This window comes from Misgurnus anguillicaudatus, unplaced genomic scaffold, assembly GCF_027580225.2.
Source record: "Misgurnus anguillicaudatus unplaced genomic scaffold, ASM2758022v2 HiC_scaffold_28, whole genome shotgun sequence".
Taxonomy (NCBI): Eukaryota; Metazoa; Chordata; class Actinopteri; order Cypriniformes; family Cobitidae; genus Misgurnus; species Misgurnus anguillicaudatus.
Genome location: NW_027395278.1, coordinates 3,383,351 through 3,407,094, shown reverse-complemented (window position 1 = coordinate 3,407,094; position 23,744 = coordinate 3,383,351). Strand labels below are relative to the sequence as shown.

Below are 23,744 nucleotides of genomic sequence, written 5' to 3'. Positions count from 1 at the left end.
GGACTCCGCCTTTAAAGGAAAACTGTTTTTCAATATTTTACTATGTTATTTCCTCAACTTAGACAAATTAATAATTAATACATACCTATCTTTTCAATGTGTGCACTTAATCTCTGTACAGTGTGTTGTGAATGTGTTAGCATTTAGCCTAGCCCCATTCATTCATAGGATCCAAACAGGAATGAATTTAGAAGCCACCAAACACTTCCATGTTTTTCCTATTTAAAGACTTGAGTTACATAAGTAGTTACTCGAGTAAGTATGATGGCATAAAACAAAACATGGTGATTTTTAAGCAGATAAGAGCACTTCGTTTGCAGCACTACTACAATATAGTTCTCATTTTTTATCCGCTTAAAAAAAATCGCCACTTTTAATTTTGTGCCACCATACTTACTAGTGTAACAGTCTTTAAATAGGGAAAACATGGAAGTGTTTGGTGGCTTCTAAATTCATCCCTGTTTTGATCCTAAGGAATGAATGGGGCTAGGCTAAATGCTAACACATTCACGACGCGCTGTACAAAGATTAAGTGCACGCATTGAAAAAAGATAGGTATGTATTAATTTGTATATGTTGGGGTAAGAATATAGTAAAATATTGAAAAACTGTGGTGTTTTCCTTTAAAATTATTAATGTTAAGCTTAACACATTTATTAAACCACCTGTTTAATACAAGTTAATTTTATATAGTATATTTTTGAAATTGAAAATATATTTCATTTAAACCTATTCAAACCTTTTATTTTTAAAAGTTTTGTAAAAAAGTTTTTCTTTCAATGAACAATGAATATATTTCCTTGGTTTGAAATATATGGAGGGCTAAATATATTTTAAATCCTGTAAATATATATTTCAAAATATACAAAAAAATGCAAAATAATATATATTTTTTGTAAACATATTCCTAAATATATTACTAATATATCTATTTTTTACATAATACATTGTAAAATATATATATTTTTTGGCATATGGGTTAGAAGTCAGAAAGTCAAGCGTAACATTTAACCATTAAAACTTACTTTTACTATTACGGACTGCAAGTACATAACTGTAACTGGACATCTGAATCAAAAATAAAGTACTGTCTTGTAAAACAGTCATTTTAAAATGAAACCACAATTACATTAGCTGTGTTCCATTCGACCACAAGTGGACTTCAATGCATCGACCCTATAATTACTGTAGGCAGGTGGACATTATGTAATGAATCATTGGTGTATATTTTAGCATTAGAAATACTACTGTGACTAAAAAGCTTACACATATTGGAGCATTAAGATTACAGAAACAAAAAAACAAAAAAAAAGATTTTGACTATCACTGATACCAAAGGTTTGTGGCACAGACCTTAAACTGGGTGGTGGTCTAATAAATAACTGTATATGTATATTGAAAGTATGAGTATGAAGATGTGATGTTGTGAAAGAATATGCAGTCTTTACCCGTCTTCTCTCTCTTAGAACAGCGGCTTCTGCTGGGTGGTTGAACCTGAACTTATGAATCCTTCCTAAAGTTATCACTGCACCTGAGGAGATCAACATACAATATATACCCACGTAAATACATTGATTGATTTCCACGTTCAGTATTTGCTCTGAAATTAAATAAGTGTAACATTATTGTGCACATGCCATTTACCTTGTGCAAGTCTGAAGGGCTCAGTGACTTCTCTCTCGCTAACCATGCAGATATTTCCTGCAACCGGCTTCAGAGTCACCACCCCACTGTGATTCTCAATCTCACATCTGCATCCTTCTGGTAAGACTGATGGGGAGGAGCAAAGTAAATCAAAGCTTTCAAAGTCATCCAACTGTACTGCCATATAAAGTACATAAGATAATGAGATGAATATGAGATACCTATGTGTGGGTCTTCCAGATTCTCATCCTGAGGTCCAATTCTTGTTACTCCTTCCTGTGGCACCGAAAAAGAAACAAGCATCATGAGGATTTAAACAGGTCAGTGTGTGGGAATGCCCAAAACAACAACAACAAAACATTTATAACGTCCCTTATTCTGCAGTAAGCTTTAAATCTGTTCAAACCTCAAAGTTACAGAGGGAATCTGTGAAATGTTTGCATGCGTGCATATTTAAAGGAATATTCCATTTTCTTAAAAGAAAAATCCAGATAATTTACTCACCACCATGTCATCCAAAATGTGGATGTCTTTCTTTGTTCAGTCCAGAAGAAATTATGTGTTTTGAGGAAAACATTGCAGGATTTTTCTAATTTTAATGGACTTTAATAGAGCCCAACATTTAATACTTAACTCAACACTTAACAGTTTTTTTCAACGGAGTTTCAAAGGACTATAAACAATCCCAAACGAGGCATAAGGGTCCTATCTAGCGAAACGATTGTCATTTTTGACAAGAAAAATAAATAATATGTACTTTTAAACCACAACTTTTCGTCTAGGTCCGGCAGCGCGACCTAACGTAAATGCGTAGTGACGTAGGGAGGTCACGTGTTACATATATAAAAGGCACATTTGCAGACCATTTTAAACAATAAACTGCTACAAAGACATTAATTTGTATCAGTTGACATACAACAACGTAGGAACGGTACTCTTTCAAGACACTTGTAAACACTGGGGCGGAGTTTTGCGTTCGTCTTCTATGACCTCTTGACGTCATGACGTATTGCGTGAGGTCAGCTGGCACCTCACGACCAGATCTACATGACGAGAAGTTGTACTTTAAAAGTGTATATTTGTTATTTTTATTGTCAAAAATGACTATCGTTTTGCTAGATAAGACCCTTATGCCTCGTTTGGGATTGTTTATAGTCCTTTGAAACTCCGTTGAAAAAAACTGTTAAGTGTTGAGGTAAGTATTAAATGTTGGGCTCTATCAAAGTCCATTAAAATTAGAAAAATCCTGCAATGTTTTTCTCAAAAAACATAATTTCTTCTCGACTGAACAAAGAAAGACATCAACATTTTGGATGACATGGTGGTGAGTAAATTATCCGGATTTTTCTTTTAAGAAAATAGACTAATCCTTTAAGTCAAGACACATTATGGGTACATTGAAAATATATATTCCAGGTGTGAAACTACACAATCTGGTGCCCTTCTTGTGCCACCAACACTAAACTCTCTTAGCACTATTTTACATAAACACTACGCCTACTAAGTCTCACTATATGGAAACAAAAAAAAAAGGAAACTGAAAAAGATAGTGGAGCAAAAAAGCACACATTAAAGCTCTGGACTGTTTTACCTTTTTGTGAGAAGTAGCTCAGACAAAGAACTAAAGTAGAAAAGACAGAAGAAAAACGAAAGAAGAATCTATCGCAGGGAAAGAGAAAGAACCATTAGTTTACAGAAGACAACTATTGCAGAGACCAGACAAGCTAAAGGCCATATAGATGTGACAGAGAAAAGCAAGCATAGCTGCATAATCCTGAATTGGTAGCAAGCTTCTTTTAGGTCAGTACCCGAAGATGGTAAAAGGTGACTCCTGTGCTGAGGACATCTGGCTCCAGAGCAATAAGGTGGGGCAGGAGAGATTGGATAAGGACTCCAGCTTTCTCCTGGTTAATGTCCACACTGTAGTGCTCCAGCAGTGCCCGCTTATCATACCAACTGTCAGACCAGTCTTTAGTCAGCTGCTCCACCTGCAGAGCAAACATGAAAGGCAAAAACGACATTAGCCTCTTTCACAAAGTAATCGGCAAATAGATGGTAAGCTGTTTTAAACAACTTTGGTGAAGAGATGTGGACGTTAACTTCAGGTGTGCTCGACTGTAAGCAGCGTGCATGTGGAAACGTCTGTAAACAGTGCGGGGGTGTCATCTGTATCAAAACGTTATGATTGGCCCGAAGCTGAACATTCTGACGTTGTCCATTCTAATCCTTATTCTCCATTCACACTTAATGCTTACCAGTAAATTACTGGTAATCCTACAAGCTCTCTTACTGGTAAATTGGCAGCAATTGTCAACATGAAATGAATGAAGGCAGAAGGGATTGCTGGACTAACCTTGAGTTCATTCTGTAGGACTATATCAGATAGGCTTCCTTCCCTCTCATCACTGAGTGATGGACTCAGATTTCCTTGCTGTAAAAAACAAAGGTAGTCATCAATTCAAAGACTAGATTTTTCTGTATCCTTACCAGGAATTATGTGGATAAGTATCTCAAATCTTTCCACAAATGGCACATTCACTCTTACTATAAGGTGCTACAAAAGTGATGACAGAAGAACCATTTGTGGTTCCCTAAAGAACCATTAAGTTAAATGGGACATATCATGAAAATCTGACTTTTTCCATGTTTAAGTGCTATAATTGCGTCCCCAGTGCTTCTATCAACCTAGAAAATGTGAAAAAGAACAACCCAAGAACGTCGTTTTGGTAAGCCATTCTCTGCAATGTGAAAAAAAGGTCATTGAAATTTGGCTCCCCTTGTGATGTCAGAAGGGGTTCTTCTTATAATAATACCGTCCCTTAATGTGCACTATCCAACCACGGCACTGCCATTTAGTGCAGAGATCAACTAATTTGCATTTTAAAGGACACACCCAAAAACGGCCCATTTTTGCTCACACCTACAAAGTGGAAATTTTAAAGGAAAACACCACCGTTTTTCAATATTTTTCTATGTTCTTACCTCAACTTTTTTCAATGCATGCACTTAATCTTTGCACAGTGTGTCGTGAATGTGTTAGCATTTATAGCCTTGTCCTATTCATTCCTTAGGATCCAAACAGGGATGAATTTAGAAGCCACTAAACACTTTCATGTTTTCCCTATTTAAAGACTGTTACATGAGTAGTTACACAAGTAAGTATGGTGGTGCAAAATAAAACGCGCATTAACATCATTACTTCTGAACGCTCCCCCTCTCGCTCAAACTTCCGTCAATATTACTGCGGCCAAGGTCGAAGTGCTGCAAATAAAGTGCTCTTCAGCCATACAATATAGTTCTTATTTTTTATTCACTTAAAAAATTGCCACGTTTTATTTTGTGGCACCATACTTACTCGTGTAACCACTCATGTAACAGTCTTTAAATAGGGAAAACATGGAAGTGTTTGGTGGCTTCTAAATCCATCCCTGTTTGGATCCTAAGGAATGAATGGGGAAAAAAGTTGAGGTAAGAACATAGTAAAATATTGAAAAACTGTGGTGTTTTCCTTTAACATGCTATAACAAATTATCTATATGGTATTTTGAGCTTAAATTTCACATATGTACTCTGGGGACAGATTTATTTGACATCTTAAAGCAACACTATGTAGTTTCCATGTAAAAATGACTTACAGCTCCCCCATGTGGTTGAAAAGCGCAACAGTGCCTGGTATCAGACACTCTTCTGCAGGCAGGGGGAGGGGCGGAGCTGTGTTTCCTACCCTCCACCGTCACTTTCAGAGTATGCTTGTAGCAGCTAGGAGGCTGCTCAGGTTGCAGCAACAGTACAATTTGTCCAGTTAAAAGTTGTTCTATCACTGAAATAATTTTAGAGACATTATTTAAAGGTAAAAAAAACTACATCGTGTTGCTTAAAAAAGTTTTGTAAAATGTCCCCTTTCAGAGTTCCTAAAAGAACATTTCTTTTTTTGGAATCTTTTCCATGACAAAGTACCATTTGTGAATCAATTATAATTAAATCATAAAATGTAAAAATCATTTTATAATAAACACTAACATAAAAATTAATAAAACACTAACAAAAATATATATTATTTTTTATCTGCATGTCATGTGACCACACAACAATCAGAAAAATGAGAACCATGCTAAAAAGAGAGATACATTTATCTACCAATAAAGTGACCAGATGGGGGTCCAATAACAGCTAATAATAATAATAACAACAACTATGTTAAATACTACTGATAAAAACTTTAAAATGAATGAAAAGTTAAAAGTTTTGCAGGAAAACATGCAAATGTGCCATTAAATCGAAATATCAAAGTTATTTTAAATATTACACTCTCAGGTAAACAATGTAGTTCTAGGGGGTTCGGCATGACAATAGCATCATGTTGTCAATGTGTTGACCATGTTTGTATTTTTTAGCACTGCGTACCATTTCAAAGCTGAGCAACATGCTCTTCAGACGATCGATTTCTTCTCGCAGCTCTCTGATTAACCTCACATTGGCATCCTGAAAAAAATTAAGTCTTTTAGTTAGCATTTTCTTAACAGCTGGTGGAACAGCAAGACATATAGAGTATTCTGGACACACCTCATTGACTCTTGGCTTATTGACAATGTTCCTGGCGTGGGCTGCATAGCGTAGGGTGCTTAGAGTCTCGTTGTAGCTGCTGCTGGATGGTGAAACAGCTGGGGAAGAATGATGGGATTGGCTTCAATTACTACTGCACAGATATAGCAAAATTAAAATATTCGTTTTTTTGTAATAACTAACTTGCAATCATGATGGTCTTAGAGTTGCCACCCAGGCTGTCTTTGAGTAGCCAGGTGAGGACGGAGTCTCTGTATGGGATGAAGCAATGTCTGCGTCCGCTACCCGACAGAGAGCTGGACTGGCTACCTATGGTGCTCCCTTCACCTTCACTGATCACACTGTTAATGCTCTGACTGCTACTGAACATCTGAGAGTTTTGAGCTGGCGGTGGAACAAAGACGAAACAAGTAAATCGAGATAACAAAGAGGATAAAAGACGATAAGGTTAAAGAAGGCCAGTGCCTACCAAGAGCGGAGATGACGATGCCAAGAGTGACGAGAGATTTGTTGATGTTGGCTCCTTCGGTTATCCTGTCTCTGCAGTAGTGAGGGTCTGCTCGCTCACTGGCACAAACATAAAGAGTGGAATTTGAAGCCAGTGCCAGCTTTTACTTGTTTACTATTATGTATGATCAGACACAAGGGGGCAATGTTTCATGCTTTCTCTTTGTCAGTACAATAAAGCAATAATAAACTTGTCCCTTACAGGATGTGTGCTCAAAGTTCAAACAAAGACACAAACCTCCCAGCCAGGTCCACCAAATTGATCTTGCTTACGATTTCTGAAGGTAGGTTATTTTCGAAAATAGCCTACAAAGAGAAAATAATGATATAAGAATTAAACAACCAGCTGTCATTTAGAGTTGCTTTAAATAAGGCAAAGTCTGACGTTGTTAAGGGGGTGAGATTCGAACCTGCGTATATTGAATAGTAAAGATGGCGTGAGATCGACTGCTAGCGTCATGATTGTGCGTAGCGGCTGTGATGCGGTTTGCAATGCCCTCCTCCAGCAGATCCACAGCTTGTTTGTAGTTGGTCACTGTATGCTGAGAGAGACCTGGGACAGACATTCATGTAGTATCATCATATTTCCAAGATACTGTATGAATGAATCACAGATAGTCTCTTCCTGATAGTTAATGACATTAACAGAATCAGGAGGTGATGCTGGAGCATTGTTTTAATTCTAAAGAGGATTTCCGTTTACACACCGCTATGTAACACACGGAATCGGTCTGTCTGTCTGTCTGTCTATGTCCGTTTGTCTATCTGTCCATCCATGTCTGTCTGTCCGTCCCTCTGTCTGTCTGTCCATATTTATCTATCTATCCATCCATCCATCCATCCATCTATGCATCCATCCATCCATCTCTGTCCATCTATTTTTGTCTGTTTGTCCATCTATCTCTATCCGTCCATCCATCCATCTCTGTCTGTCTGTCCATCTATTTTTGTCTGTTTGTCCATCTATCTCTATCCGTCCATCCATCCATCTCTGTCTGTCTGTCCGTCCATCTATCTCTGTCTGTCTGCCCATCTTTATCCGTCTGTCCATCCATCTATTAATCTATCTATCTCTCTTTGTCTGTCTGTCTGTCTATTTGTCTATGCCCATCTGTCCGTTTTGTCTGTCTGTCCATCTATCTCTATCCGTCCATCCATCCATCCATTTCTGTCTGTCTTTCTGTTCGTCTATCTCTCTGTCAGTCCATCTATTTTGTCTGTCTGTCCATCTATATCCGTCCGTCCCTCCATCTATTCATCTATTGCTGTCTGTCTGTCCATATATTTTTGTCAATCTGTCCATCTATCTCTATTGTCCGTCCATCCATCCATCCATCTGTCTGTCTATCTCTGTCTGTCTCCATCCATCTATCAATCAATCATTCTATCTATCTCTGATTTGTTCGTCTGTCTCTCTCCGTTCATTCATCCATCCATCCATCCATGTCTGTTTGTCTCTCTATCTAGTCTGTTTGTCTGTCTATCTCTGTCAATCTAGCCATCCATCCATCCATTCATCTATCCATCCATCCATATATTTTGGTCTCTCTGTCCATTTATCTGTATCCATCTGTCCATTTATCTATCTCTGTATGTTTATCTCTGTCTGTCTGTCTGTCCATCTATTTTTGTCGGCACATCACTATTTTTGTCGGTCCGTCCATCTATCTCTATCATCCATCCATCCATCTATGTCCGCCCATCTGTCTCTGTCGGTCGGTCCATCCATTCATCCATCTATCTATCAATTAATCAATCATTCTATCCATCTCTTATTTGTCTGTCATGTCCATCTGTCCAGTCATTCATCCATCCATCCATCCATCCATGTCTCTCTGTCTATCTCTCTATCTAGTCTGTTTGTTTGTCTGTCTATTTCTGTCCATCTATCCATCCATCCATCCATCCATCCATGTTTGTCTCTCTGTCCATTTATTGATCTCTGTCTGTCTATCTATCTATCTATCTATCTATCTATCTATCTATCTATCTATCTATCTATCTATCTATCTATCTATCTATCTATCTATCTATCTATCTATCTATCTATCTATCTATCTATCTATCTATCTATCTATCTATCTCTGATTTGTCTCTGTCTGTCTGTCTCTCTATGTCTATCCGTCCATTCATTCATCCATCAATGTCTGTCTGTCTCTATCCCTGACTATTACTGTATTAAGTAATTAAATAATACTATAATAATCAGACCAAGTGGCATTCATTTTTAAGGAACTACAAGCACACTTTTCAAAAAAGTCACAAAAATATGTTTGTTGCGAAAAGATTCAACATAGTTTAATATTAAACCAAATATATTTAGAAACTTTCTGCTTCTCCTATGTAAAGGGGAACTGACTTCACCCATCCACAAAAATAGTTATACTTAAAGTAGTTGCAAAAATGGCTGAGAAAACTGCAAATTAAGTTCTAAAATGGCGCTCCCTGCTTTAAATCGAATGCATTTAAATGCAAACAATTGTAAGCGTGGCTTTAGTAAACATTTTGGGGCCAGTTTATGTGTGCGACATATTTTTGTGGAGTACACAAATGTTTGTGTACTTCACTGGGCTTCTTGCAGCCACATGGAAGTTAGGTCACTTCCTTTGCTCCGCTGGGCTTTCTCCTAATACACACAATGTCTGGATGTTGGACAAGAAAGAAAAGAGAAGTGGGGGGAAAGAGGGCAAGAAAGAAAAGGAAAAAATAGAAGTAGATTCATGGAGGGATAGAAGAGGGCAGATACAGTCCCATAAAGCCGTGATGGGAATTGAGTTACAAATGCAAACAGTCAGGAATTAATAATAACTTATATACGCAGTTACCTTTAACCATTAATCAAAGGCTTATTTAACACAAATGAAAGCTTCCCTCAAACTACAATGTTTTCATTAGGTTAGGTTACACAAGGTAAACTAAATTCATTGGGAGGTCTTTGTGTTTGTGTTTTGTTCTCTCTCTAAAGAATTGGCTTGAAGGATGTTGTAAATCCGTTTGCTGTTTGTGAACACTCACCCTGTACATATGGTCCTTTCTCTGGGTGTTCTCGAACCCTCAGGGGCGCTGGCTTTTTTTGCTCCACACCTCTCAGCAAATCGCGTACACGCTCATTATAGATCTCTAAAAAACTGGAGGAAAAAAAGATTATTGTGGGTGTGCTTATTTTTCACCACTTTGCCTAATTTAGATTTGTTTTATTAGAACAGGCTTTTGCAAAGCAGTTATTCAAACAGAAAGAAAGAAAAAGGGTTTCCCTTTCACCTTATTTCAACTCTACAGCTCTGTTCATCTGCAGCGTCATATGAAGACCTGAAAAGTCCCTAAACGAATGAAAAACAATCTCATCTTTCAAATGTATCCATGATGAAAGTCAAAATACGCAGAAGTATTAAAATCGTAAATTTAAATGTAAAAAAAATAGATTACTATTACTATTAAAACCAGTGACTTACTTGACATATTCTTGGAGTTAGCCCAATGGAATCCTGTAAAGATAAAGACACATGATATTGATGCTGAAATAATACCTGACCAATGACAACCAGGCCCGGATTGGCCATTGGGAGGACCGGGAATTTTTTTTTCTGTTTTTTCTGTTCTGAGTCTGTTTTTTGGCACGAGGGGCCGGTGTTGTCATGCCAGCGGGTTGAAGTTTGCTGTACCTAGGCTGCCACCACTCATAGGCTTTAAATTGCCAGCCCCACTCGTGTAATTTGCGGGTAGGAGATGTCCCCGCTGCTTTATGCCCAAGTTGTTTGTGTCCCGACCACTTATTAGAAGAATTCTTGCATTACCGTATTTTCCGGACTATAAGTCGCATCAGTCAAATAATGCGTCACGAAGAGAAAAAACGTTGTCTTTAAAGGTGCAGTGTGTAATTTTTAGAAGGATCTCTTGACAGAAATTCAATATAATATACAAAACTACATTATCATGGGTGTATAAAGACCTTTTTATAATAAATCGTTATGTTTTCATTACCTTAGAATGAGATGTTTTTATCTACATACAGAGAGGGTCCCCTCACGTGGAAGTCGGCATTTTGTGCCACCACGTTTCTACAGAAGCCCTTAACGGACAAACATTTTTGTCTCCGACGATGACATGTTTTTTTTCCGGTGGTAGCTACTGTAGCTTCTCTATGCGTTTCAAAAGCGAGGGGTGAGCAGTGGGCTGAGGCGTTGTTTGCAATTCGCAATCTCTCCACTAGATGCTGCTACAATTTACACACTGCACCTTTAAGTTCATGTTTCAGTTAACAGTCTTTTTCAGGAGTAGACAACAGGAGCAACATATAGCGCCCTTTCGTGGCTGTAGACGGTAATGTTTTCTTTTGGTTCATGTTAGTCAGTATGAATTAATTTTGACACATCAGTCAACTCGCACCTGACAATAAGTCGCAGGACCAGCCAAACTATGAAAAAGAAAACAGTATAATAGGGTCCATTGCTATCTAAAACACATGAAAAACGTGAGACGTGTCGCTTTTTCTGCTTTATAAAGCCCTCGTCTGTGAACACAAATTTTGTTTCAGACACGTCTATATTTAAGTGCGCTTGCCGCGCGTCTAGATTTTAAATAATAACTTAATATACATAATAAACATAATAAACTTGAGCACGACTTGATACAAATGCCCTCTAAAAGGAAAATGAAATCTACAAATCGTACAAATTGAAACTTTTATATATATTTGTTCTTATTTGACACAAGGTAGGCCTATCTTACGTTATTTGGCAACATACGTTATAAATTAAGATAATGATTCTGTTTCCCCAAATCTTGCTTGTGTATTGTTTATCAGGGGATTCCAAACTTTTTAATGCAACATGGTATCTAAAGACCGACCATTAAAAAAAAGAAAAAAAAAGAAATAGACGGTTTCACCCGACGCACGTGCGCTGATGCGATACACGTCTGGATCCAAACTTTACTTCCGGTTTCATTTTTTTAATGGTCTGAGTTGCTAAACTGATCCCTTGAACAAATGCCTCGTCGAAAATAACAAATGTTTTGGTTTCCTAGGTAATTTATGTGTTGTTTTTTGCTTATTATATAAATAAACTACGTTTAAAGAACTTTGTTGTTATTTATTCTTAGCGAAGTTTACCGGAAGTTACGTGCTGACCACGACAGCCGCTTGTTTATGTTTTTACTGCTGAAACCGTCTATAGGGGAAAAGACAAAACACATTTGTTCCCTTTCAGTAGTTTTTGAATACGTTTAATTAAATAATATTAAAATATGGTAGGGCTGCACAATTATGGCAAAATCATATTGTTTAGGCTACTCTTTTGCACTGAATTGGGAATGATATATTTGAAAAATACAATGAATTCCAAGGCTGTAGAGAACAGTGCACTACTGCAGACTTACTGAGGATTTAATGATATTTATTTTAATATAGTTAGTTGTGAACCAAAGTGGGCCTTTAAGTTCCTCAGTCTAGACTAAAACGAAGAGGGAAATCAAGCTTTTTCTGTGGTAGGGCCTCGGTTATGGAACAATCTGCCGCTTGAGATCAGACTGGCACCTTCTCTATCCATTTTTAAGTCTCTTTTAAAAACACACTTGTTTGATCTGGCCTATTAACACTCAATTCATATTATAGTGTAGTTGGTCTTTGTGTAGCTGTTATTTCTTTGGTTTTACGTTTATATGTTTTTCTCTCTGCCTTTGTGGTTATGGTTTGATTCTAATGTTCAGCACTTTGGTCAGTCTTGTGGCTGTTTTAAAATGTGCTCTATAAATAAATGAACTTGAACTTGAAACACCTTTTTTTTAGTAAATATATTTATTTTGCCTGTGTCATGTTTAATTTAATTTATGGACATCTATCAATTTCATGTCATTAGCACCTTTAAAAATATTTTAACTGAGAAAAACGGTGAAGCTTTCAATACTTATTTTACCCGCAGTATATCTCATATAAACAGTGTTACTTACTGGAGTGCCCATCATTGTGTATGTTTTCCCTGAGCCCGTCTGTCCATAAGCAAATAGACAAACGTTGTACCCCTCTGATGCCCCAGACAGGACACACACGCCCAGGTCCTGGAACACCTAGAGGAGGAGCGAGTCACAGTTTCTTACACACTTAGAAAATACACAAAGCATGTCATACTGAAAAAGACGCACAGTGGTATAACGCTAAGGTGTTATGGGTGGTTGCCAAGGTGTTGCTATGCAGTTAAAGTTGTAATTTTAGTGATCTCTTTACTGGCTAAAGTAAAAAACATACCCACCAAGTCTCTGGTCTATGTATAGATGTGTATAGTAGATGTCTAGTGGTATATATTTCTATACAAATACGTATATGCTATACTTATATGAGTTTTTTTATTCTGTTGAACTCAAAAGAAGATATTCTGCTAAATAATGGTGAGCACACCGTTGACGGTACCCATTGACCTTTTTATAGTATTTGTTTTTCTACTATGGAAGTCAATGGGTACTGTCAACTGTGTAGTTAGTTACCGTCATTTATCAAAATATTGTCTTTTGTGTTCAACAGAACAAATAAACTCATACAGGTTTAAAACAACATGAGCTAAGTAAATAAGGACAGAACTTTCATTTCTAAGTGAACTATCCCTTTAACTGGTGGTTCTCAAACTGGGAGGCAGGCCCCCTTGGGGGGTACGAGATGTTACAGGGGGGCCCAGTTTTATGACCTTTTATGAAATACATTAATTTATCATAAATTTTGTGTAATTAAAACTCAGAAAAATAAGGTCACTAACCAACATTAGTATCATTTAATATATTTTATTTAATTAAAAATTCTAAGTTTGAGATTATTTTATGTCATGAATTTTTTTTTTTGGGGGGGGGGGGGGGTACAAAAGGATGCACCCTGCACAGGGGGTGAAAAGTTTAAGAACCACTGCCTTTAACCAAGATGCCAGTTTAGTGTACTGCTGAGATAGACATTCTATAGAGGAGGTTTTATTAAACAACAGAGCTTTAATGAATTTTGAAGATCAGCAACAGACTGAGGAGAAAGAGACAGAAAAATAAAGCAGTCTATGTGGGGTTGGATAGAAAGCAGCTCTGACAGCAGTAGGTCTCATTGTTTTCATTTCTTCTCACCTTACAATAAAAGCAGCAGAGGTTTGACCTCCAGATGCTCTGAGCAGCTCTGGCATACAGATGCAGCACATTCTCGGTGCTACAAACATACACAAACATACGCTCGTGGCCTTCAAAGAGCAACTCCATCACTTACTCTCAAATAAACAAACACACAAAGAGATCATCTGCCATCACACTCACCCAACAAACTCATTCAGAGAGCACAGAAAATTTGTTTATTGTATGATAGTAAGTCTTGTCCATAAAGGATAAAGACTTGACCTTGAAAAATTAACTTTAGGGCAAAAACTCAATTTTTAAGATGTGATAATACACAGTTAAAAAGCCTTTTGCACTTACATTTAATTTCAACTTTCTTGACTAGTGAGGAGTTGCTATAAATTCTAAAAATAATGAAATAACTTAAGCTAATTCAACTTTATTTTATATAATTTATTGCAACTCTACATGGGTCAAAAAAGTTTAAATTAATTTTAAATTCAATTTGATTAAACTTAAAAATTTAAGTGCAAAAAGTGTTTTATAAATAATTAATTGTAAAAATTTTCCAAATAATTCATAATTTGGGTGTAACATGGTTTAATGCATTAAACACAATCTTTATTTTTCAAGGACTATATTCATAGTGTAACTCACTGGTTCTCAACATGGGGGACGGGGCTTGGGTTTATACATTAAAGGTGCAGTGTGTAATTTTTAGAAGGATCTCTTGACAGAAATGCAAAATAATATACAAAACTATATTATCAGGGGTGTATAAAGACCTTTCATAATGAACCATTATGTGTTTATTACCTTAGAACGAGACCTTTTTATCTACATACAAAGAGGGTCCCCTTACATGGAAGTCACCATTTTGTGCTGCCATTTTTCTACAGAAGCCCTTAACAGACATTTTTTTACCAAGTTTTCTCCGACGATGACATGTTTGTCTGGTGGCAGCTACCGTAGCTTCTCTATGTGTTTCAAAAGCAAGGGGTAAGCAGTGGACTACACCGTTGGTTGCAATTCACAACCTCACCACTAGATGCCGCTAAAATTTACACACTGCACCTTTAAGTATAAATGAAATGGAAGTAGGGATTGTCTTTTCTGTATCGCGACGTATATCCAAACAGCTTTTGGAGTGGGAAAAAGTAGGGTGGGACTTGATTTTGTCCATCGAGAACTGATTGGATTGCTGGAAGTTGTGCCATGTTGCTTATTGCTAATCGCTGCGTTATTTTCCTGGACAGAAACAAGTTTTCGATAGCTCCGCACTTGTGCCATTGCTATTGACAGGAAGTGAAGAGAGGTGGTTTCGTAGAGGAGGTTAATGTTTTTAAACAAAGATTATTAGGCACATGATTTAAAAAATTAAAATTAAATTAAATTAAACTCAAACAGATATCTACTGCATCCCCCCATAAAAAAACATAATTATGTTATTAATATAAACTTATAATACAGTAATAAACAGGCAGCTGTATTACAGTTGTTATCGCAAAATAAACCCCTGACAGGGTGATTGGGACCCTGATGTGAAGCGGAGTTACATAGACAGCCATACTTTCTAATTCTGCAGAACAGTATCATTAAATAATATGAACTAATTATGTTATTAATATAATTCAATTAAATTCAATTTTATTTCTATAACGCTTTTCACAATTGTTTAATTGTTTTAAAGCAGCTTTACATTAATGGATGCAGGAGAAAACACAGAAAAATTGATGGACAACATAAGCAGCAAAATACAGCACCTAAGATTAAACTGTACTAGCGAGCTTAGTAATGTAACATATAGAAGAGGTTGCTAAGTTAAGCCAATGTCAGCTGAAAAAAACCTTGGAGAAAAAAACTCCCGCCTTTTTTAGTCAAAAGGGAAAAGTCCTAGGAGGGAAAAAACCTTCCGGTTTCTTTTTTTAAAGGTCTGACTAGTTGCTAAACTGATCTCTTGAACAAATGCCTCGTCGAAAATAACAAATGTTTTCGTGTAGGTAATCTATGTGTTGTTTTTTTGCTTGTTATATAAATAAACTACGTTTAAAGAACTTTGTTGTTATTTATTCTTAGCGGAGTTTACCGGAAGTTACATGCGGACCACGACAGCCGCTTGTTTATGTTGTAACTGCTGAAACCGTCTATAAAGGATATATTATATAATAGGCCCGATTGTATAAAATTTTATGGGGATTAAAACAATTAAAATAATATAAATAATATAAGTTAAAGAAAAGCCTCTATATACACTGAGTGATGAAACGACAAAAACAAACAAAACTATACTTCTGTAACTATTCAACTTACCAATATTTACTCAGTGAATGGTACTGCAAAAGGATATTCAAAGAGCTTTGCCCTAATGCCAACTTTGAAAGAAGGTATTAGTAGCACCCATATAATGCTGTATCCAACAAACGTTTGCATTTCACAAACCTTTGTCCATCTTCATGTGCGCAATCTATAAAACTAATACAATACTTTCTTATTGTGTACCAAAGGTGTGGAAGATAGTAATTTGACCTTCCATTGAAAACCCAATGAGTCAGCAATACAAGAGACTCTCTGAGGGCATTGTAACCCAGGTATGTGTTTGGCTAAAATGAAAAGAGTCCTGGGGCCTGGCAAGCTCTGTGTAGGGTCTCAATGGAGGCTAATTGGGATGCTGTCTGTAGAGAGTGTGAATCAGCATCTATCAGCCGCTGCTGTCTGACTCTCATTAGCTTGGGCTTAACTATTCAACTTGAAAGAATCATTGGGGAAGCCAGTTAGAGTCCATCTTAACTTTTCACTGTTGAAGGACTGCAGTGAGGCATCCTTTTAATTTTACTTTAATGTGACTGCTGGAGTTTAGACAGCTCCTAACCAGCAATACATCAGTGATTAGTGTCTGTCGTATTGAACTAAGACTGTAGAAACTACTACCCAAAACTTTAATCAGACAGACTGTACCTTTTTTGGTTTATTGGTATATTTATTCATCCTAAATGTAAATGCCAGATTGGAAGTGGTGTGCCAGACCACAATGCAAGGAAAATAGTAGGGATGCATTGGCCTATATCTGGTATCGACAGAAAACCAATTTTTCCCATTTTTGGACATCAGACGATGATCAGGACCGGCAATCAAAAGGGGCAGAAAAAATGTCTCAAAACGTATGCTGTGTGATGTTGATGGGTGACAATGACAACAGAATTGTAGTTTGTAAACTGTAAAAAGCAAAATCATCGGTATCGGCAGACATCATTCTAAATCATCTGCACAAATATTTTTTTCGGATCACTACATTCTTAGAAGAATTATGCCTGAGGTGCCTAAATGGTATACTAGTGTGGATGTATTTTTTAAACCATGTAATTTGTATGTGATAACTTATTCCTATAGCTGAATTGGTAAAGCATTGCATTAGCATCGTAAAAGTCGTAGGTTTAATTCCAAGGATGCCAGAAATCTCTTGCTATACTGTATATTTCTAGTGCATAATAGAAATATGTGAATTGTGATGTAGCCCGTGTTTATTTGGCAAGCGCTATGTGCCCTCTATTGTGGTTGGACTCATATTTCCCTGTAGTGATGTAGGCATAACAATAACTTTGTACTCAATGCAATTGCCTATTGTCAGCTTGGCCTATGCTACAACAAAACAGGGTATAGATAAAATTCATTTTTGGAGGGTTGCCTAGTTATGAGCTCAAACTCTAGCCAAAATGGAGCCAGTTCATCACCTAAAAACAAGTCCTGCAAGACTAAATACTCTAATTAACAGGGCGTGAATGCCCATCTTAGATTGCCTAGTTGCATGTGCGTATGATTGTGCACAGAGGAAACCTTTGACAAAAGCACAAGATGTTTGCTTTCCTCCTTTTTCCCCCTTGTACCACAAACAAAAACAAATGCACTTGCAGTCACAATACAAGAGGAAAGCTGAATATAGAGCTGATTCTAAAAAGGATGTTGTCCAGGAGAAGGTCACTGCCTAATACAACATGTAATCCAAAGGCTGTCATGGAGGGGAATCTTTAAAGGAAGAGTCCAACAGGCCAAACTATGACGTCTTTAATAACAAACACCACCTGTATCAGCGGCTCAGTTTTAACCTCTAAGCGAACACTTAAGTATACGGAAGGCAGAGAGAAACTCCACGCCATTAAGAAAAGTGTAATACGCCCACTTTAGAGTCTTAAAGTCTATAATCAGTGTGTGGAAAGCTATGGTAAGGCACTGCTCTTTAATGTGGCCTTCTTAATAGCAACCCAAAACTCCTAGCTTCTTCTAAGATTTCATGGGGACTGCCTGTCCAAGGCGAGGGTCGTTCCAGACCACACACCAATACGTCACCCCTCTTTCTAGTTTTTACGTGGAGAACACACACACAATATGCTGTTATAGTCCATATAACTCAATGTACAAGCCAGAATTTAAGCTCTGTTTTTTTGTGCATGCCTACTAAAGGGTTAATGGTGCCACATGGTGATCAACAGTTAAAATGACAAATTATACCTCTTTGCAAAAGGTAAAACCAAAAAGAATCAAAATTGCATGATAATAAGATGTCATGGCTCTGCAATCAAATTTTTTTTTATAATGGAAGTCAATGGGGCAAAAATAGCCACAAACAATAAATGAGGAAGAAAAAAATAAAATCTGATGCTGCACAAAAACTAAAAATGCATCAAAGCCAATGTTTTTACTAATCTTTGGCATGCCCAAGACTGTGAAAAAGGTAAAAGAAAATCCAGTCCACAATCACTTTTTATATTGAATATCGGTCATTTTGTGTGTTCTTTCCCAAATCAGTGACACTTGGAAATGAAAGAGTTAAAATCATGGAATTTTTGAAAACATTTGGTAGTTTTTTAGTCAGAACTGAGGTTGATTAACAGATTTATGCAAAAAATACATTTTGTGCATTTTGAGTTTTCGATACATTTTTACAGCAGTGTAATTTAGTGGCCATTTTTGGCCACTAACAACACATAAGGGTAGTAAATTTGCCCACGGTATAAGGTATAAGCTTATAAAGTTTTTGAAATATTTCAAAGCATTTTCTTAAGTGTAAGATTTGTAACCAAAATCATTCCATTTGAAAGTTGTGGCCAAATTAACACTAAAAAATAACAAAAATGGTCATAAATGGCCCCAACAACACATATGGGTATACAACAACTACCGAACTAAGTATATAGTTTATTGAGGCAAAGTCTGTACTTATTAAGGAATATGTGTTCCCCATACTGAAGTGTTACACTGTGATAGTTAAGTTTCATGTTTTGAGTTGGATATCCTGTTTGTAGCGTCATGTGAATGTAAAGGAATGGGTTAAATGGGACACAAACAGAGACTGGTGGAGGAGACTGTGGGAGAGAGACCCACTGAGCTCACTGGCAGAGATTCAGCTCGCTTCCCATTTGTCATACTTTCACAGACATTTTGTGGGTCATATAAGCACGGAGAGGGAAAGAGGTCAGGGAATTCCACAGGCTACACAGGGACAGCCTACCAAAAGAGAAAGAACTACAGAACAAGAGATAGACAGCATGAGAGAGAAAGAGAGAGAGAGAGAGAGAGATTGCAGTAAAGTCTTTATTTTTCAACAAGCCAGTAAATGTTACTGCGATTGGCCATTGGGGCAACTGGAACAAAACCAATGAAGTTTTGCTCCTCCCACTCTAGTAAAGTTCTCCAAGCGCAGCTGCTCTTATGAGGGTAAATGACTTCTACAGGCACAGAAGTGTGATTTAAAGTCCAAGCTACAGTTACAGAGAGAGACATGTGGTCTCTATGGTAGCATTAAATTCTTTTTCTAAAGCTAACGTTCACCCAAAAATGAAAATTGTGTCATTCTGTCATCATTTACTCACTCTTATGTTGTTCTAAACCCGCCCAAGGTTCACCCAGTTCTATCCCATGCAAAAAAGCATATAGTGACCAGGGGCTGTCAAGCTACAAACCATGCTGTGAATATGCTTATACCCATTTTAGACACAACAAAACCAATGTTGCTTGGTAGCAAACCTGGACAGACACCTAAATGTACCAATTTCTGGTCTGGAACAACTTAGGTTCTGGCTAGAGGGGATACAGCTACATCCAAATCTTGGAGATGTAGGTTTTACGGTTAGGTTTGGATAAAACCGCGCTCATCCAGCGAGATTTCACAAGATTTTGGCCGTAGCTGTATGCCTTTTAGCCACAACCAACAACATGTGTCATAGAGTTGTCATTCTTATGGTGCATTCACACCAGACGAGTAGAGGCGGCAAGCGTGAGTGAGTTACATGTTATGTAAATGCAAAGCTGCGAATAGGCATCCTGCGTTCTGCACGAATTGAGCATTGCCACGTGATCCGCTCGAACTTTGGCGGATTTTCGCGCCGCGTTAACCAATCAGGAGCTTGCTCTAGCAGTGAAGTAAGCGGAGGCAGAAAAACAGAACAAAAATGGAGGACAATAATCATCGCTACACCAGACATCTTCGTACTTTGATAGGAATTAAAAGGATCATGTTTGGAAGGAAGTAAGTGAAGGGAATCGAACAATCTGGTAAGTTTACACAATTTGAACAATATAAGCCCCTCCCATGACGCAAATTTATTAGGGTTGTGACAATTAATCGGGCAAATGCGCGTTTTCTCAATGAATGAATTTGAATGAATTACGGTGAAATGCTGCCACATTCAAAAGCCAGAGGGCGCTTTCGTGCAGAAACTCCATTTGTGCCACAGAAGAAGTATCATTACAAACGCTATTCCAGGAAATACCTAGAGACATATCGCTGTTCTTCAGATTGTTTCAGGTATTTTCATGATAATAGAGAATATTTTAAATGTTTGTGTTTGACAAATGTTGCTTTTTTAAATGCACGTTATAAACGACTCAAACTCGTAGTGATTTTTAGATTGATAAGGACTTCCTACTGATCACGGAGCCGTACTACATGCACAAGCTGTGCATGAAACACTGAATCGGAGCCTTACGATTCAGAATCGTTTTTAGACAGGTCTTTTTAATGGAACCACGATGCATCGATGCACATCCCTAAAATTTATGCGTGAATGTCTCAAATGACACAAATTTCCTGCGCGAATGAAGCGAGTAAACTCAAATTGTTCAAGCGTCCAACTACGCGCAGATAGTGTGTTTTTGCCGCCTCTTCTGCGTCTGGTGTGAAAGCACACTTATAGTTTGTGAATTATTCCTTTAAAGGTGCAATGTGGGACTTTTAGCGGCACCTAGCAGTGAGACTGTGAATTGCAACCAACGGCTCAGTCCACAGCTCCCTCCTCCCTTTCAAAATGCATAGAAAAGCTACGGTAGCCCCCACAGGACAAACACATCCTCGTCTGAGACAATGTAGTAACAAAACGCGATCTATAGAAAATAGATCTACCGTAGAAACATGGAGTCGCGAAATGCCGTCTTCCATGTAAGGAGACCCGCGGTGTATGTAGATAAGAACGGCTCATTCTAAGGTAATAAAAACAATCCAGTTCACTTTGTAGGGTCTTTATACACCACTGATAATATAGTTATGTATATTATATTGCATTTATGTCAATAGATCCTTCTAAAAGTCCCACATTTCACATTTAATGCCGTTTTAAATATGTTTTTATATTATTGTGTCTTATTTGAAATCTAAATGCATCAAATCTCTCTTTCAAATTTGTGCGTCACTGAAATATCTTATATGCAAAGTGATGAATCCTATTATACATGGATAAACAACCCTTTTCTGAGAAATTACACCTATTTTTCCCCTTTTCATCAGTCTTATTCACAAATTGATCTTTTCCTCATCAGTAACTCATTTACACAACATGTAAAAGAAACTACAATTCACCCAATTATAATTAGCGATCACGCTCCAATTTCTCTTACGCTAAACTCTCCATCTTGCATTAAATCATCTAGTAGATGGCGTTTCAATACTTCATTACTTCATGACCCTGACTTTAACAGTTTGATCAGGAGAGAGTGGGCGTCCTTTCTGGATATAAACGAGTCTCCAGATATATCATCATCACTATTATGGGAAACGGGTAAAGCAGTGATTACAGGGAAAATAATATCATACTCATCATACAAGAAAAAGCAACAACAGCAATTAGAAACTAATCTGGAACAAAAAATTAAACAACTTAATGATAGTTATTCTTCTAACCACAGTGAAACAATATTATGCGAACTGAATAAACTTAAAACAGAACTTAATAGTATTATAAATAAAAAAAACCCAGTTCATTATACATCAACTTAAATATCAACAATACCAATATAGTAATAAAATTGGTAAATATCTAGCAAATCAATTAAAACGGAAAAAAGAAAAAGCAATTATCCCATCCATGTTCACTGAATCAGGGACAACTACTCAGAACCCACAAGAAATTAATAACATATTTCGAACTTTCTACTATAAATTATACTCCTCTGACCACAACCCAGGCGAAACGGAAATAGATAATTTCTTGAAAGACATACAACTGCCAAAACTAACAAAAGAACAGGCAAATGTATTAGATGCACCCCTCACAAAACAGGAACTAAGTAAAGCCTTAGACAATATGCCTAATAATAAATCACCCGGTCCCGACGGTTTACCAGCTGAATTCTATAAACACTTCTGGCAAATTTTATCACCGCTATTTTGTAAAGTTGTCGCAGAAATAAAGAGCACGTCCACAATACCGACACATATGAACACAGCCAACATGACTCTTTTGTTAAAACCAAATAAAGATCCAATGTATCCTACCAGTTATCGTCCGCTATCATTAATAAACACAGATTTAAAAATTATAACTAAAGCATTAGCTAAAAGAATTGAGTCAGTCATTCCAACATTAATTCATCAGGATCAAACTGGCTTTATTAAAAACAGAAATGCCTCAGATAACATCCGTAGATTATTCAACTTGATTAACCTTGCCCAACAAAAACAAACTAAATCTATAATTGTATCACTCGATGCCGAAAAAGCATTCGATAAAGTAAATTGGACATTTCTATTTAACGCTCTACACAAATTTGGCTTTGGAGACTCGTTTATTCAATGGATAAAAATATTATATACTTCACCTATGGCCACAATCACCACAAACGGTATCACGTCCAAAAAATTTACACTTAATCGCGGAACCAGACAGGGATGTCCTCTCTCTCCTTCCTTATTTGCTATCTTTATAGAACCACTGGCGGCAGCAATTAGACAAAATAATAAAATTAAAGGAATACAAGATTTAAATAAAGAACACAAGATATGTCTATATGCAGACGATCTATTATTATGTTTACAAGACCCGCATACCTCATTAGAAGAAACCTTTAAAATTATTAATACAGGGCTCTAGACTAACTTTTTGCACTGGTTGCACTGGTGCGCCTAACATTTTTTCTTAGGTGCACCAGCACAAAAGTTAGGTGCACCCTAATTTTTGACCGCATCGGATTTATAGTTCACCCAAAAATGAAAATTCTGTCATAATTTACTCACTCTCATGTTGTTACAAACCTGTATAAATGTCTTTGTTCTGGTGAACATGAATGAAACTATTTTGAGGAATGTTGGTAACCAAACCATTCATGAGCCCCATTCACTTCCATAGTATTTTTTTCCTAGAAGTGAATGGGGCTCATGCTTGGTTTGGTTATTAACATTCCTCAAAATATCTTGCTTCGTGTTTATCAGAACAAAGAAATTTATACAGGTTTGTAACAAAATGAGGGAGAGTTAATGATGACAGAATTTTCATTTTTGGGTGAACTGTCCCTTTAACACCGCAAGTTTGGCGCCCATGATGGTTTAATACAGAATATAAACATGTAGGCTATTTTATAATTTTCCTTATACGAGTCATGCACAGTCCTGTTTGATAACCACGCGATTGAAATAACACTTGACCCGTTATCCGACATCAGCATCAATTTATTTCATCCCCGCCCGTTTTACA

General features: G+C 37.0%; 1 protein-coding gene and 1 long non-coding RNA gene across 2 annotated transcripts in view; one reads left to right on the top strand and one right to left on the bottom strand.

Moving 5' to 3' along the window:
• The window catches only part of LOC129417650 (uncharacterized), a 63,743-nt gene that overhangs the window by 17,509 nt on the left and 22,490 nt on the right, over window positions 1-23,744 (bottom strand). Inside the window, exons 4-18 of the mRNA XM_073864786.1 lie at window positions 12,661-12,777; window positions 10,167-10,199; window positions 9,976-10,034; window positions 9,730-9,842; window positions 7,125-7,267; window positions 6,953-7,020; window positions 6,677-6,774; window positions 6,391-6,591; window positions 6,208-6,305; window positions 6,049-6,126; window positions 3,998-4,075; window positions 3,453-3,632; window positions 1,866-1,920; window positions 1,645-1,770; window positions 1,449-1,531 (exon numbers count right to left, since the gene is read on the bottom strand). Of these exons, the coding sequence (XP_073720887.1) occupies window positions 1,449-1,531; window positions 1,645-1,770; window positions 1,866-1,920; window positions 3,453-3,632; window positions 3,998-4,075; window positions 6,049-6,126; window positions 6,208-6,305; window positions 6,391-6,591; window positions 6,677-6,774; window positions 6,953-7,020; window positions 7,125-7,267; window positions 9,730-9,842; window positions 9,976-10,034; window positions 10,167-10,199; window positions 12,661-12,777 (1,530 nt within the window). The remainder of the gene's footprint in view (window positions 1-1,448; window positions 1,532-1,644; window positions 1,771-1,865; window positions 1,921-3,452; window positions 3,633-3,997; window positions 4,076-6,048; window positions 6,127-6,207; window positions 6,306-6,390; window positions 6,592-6,676; window positions 6,775-6,952; window positions 7,021-7,124; window positions 7,268-9,729; window positions 9,843-9,975; window positions 10,035-10,166; window positions 10,200-12,660; window positions 12,778-23,744) is intronic.
• Window positions 1-23,744, top strand: part of LOC129417654 (uncharacterized) — a 69,325-nt gene that overhangs the window by 38,921 nt on the left and 6,660 nt on the right. Inside the window, exons 2-4 of the long non-coding RNA XR_008635820.2 lie at window positions 1,467-1,562; window positions 1,695-1,764; window positions 1,885-1,964. This is a non-coding gene — a long non-coding RNA (uncharacterized lncRNA). The remainder of the gene's footprint in view (window positions 1-1,466; window positions 1,563-1,694; window positions 1,765-1,884; window positions 1,965-23,744) is intronic.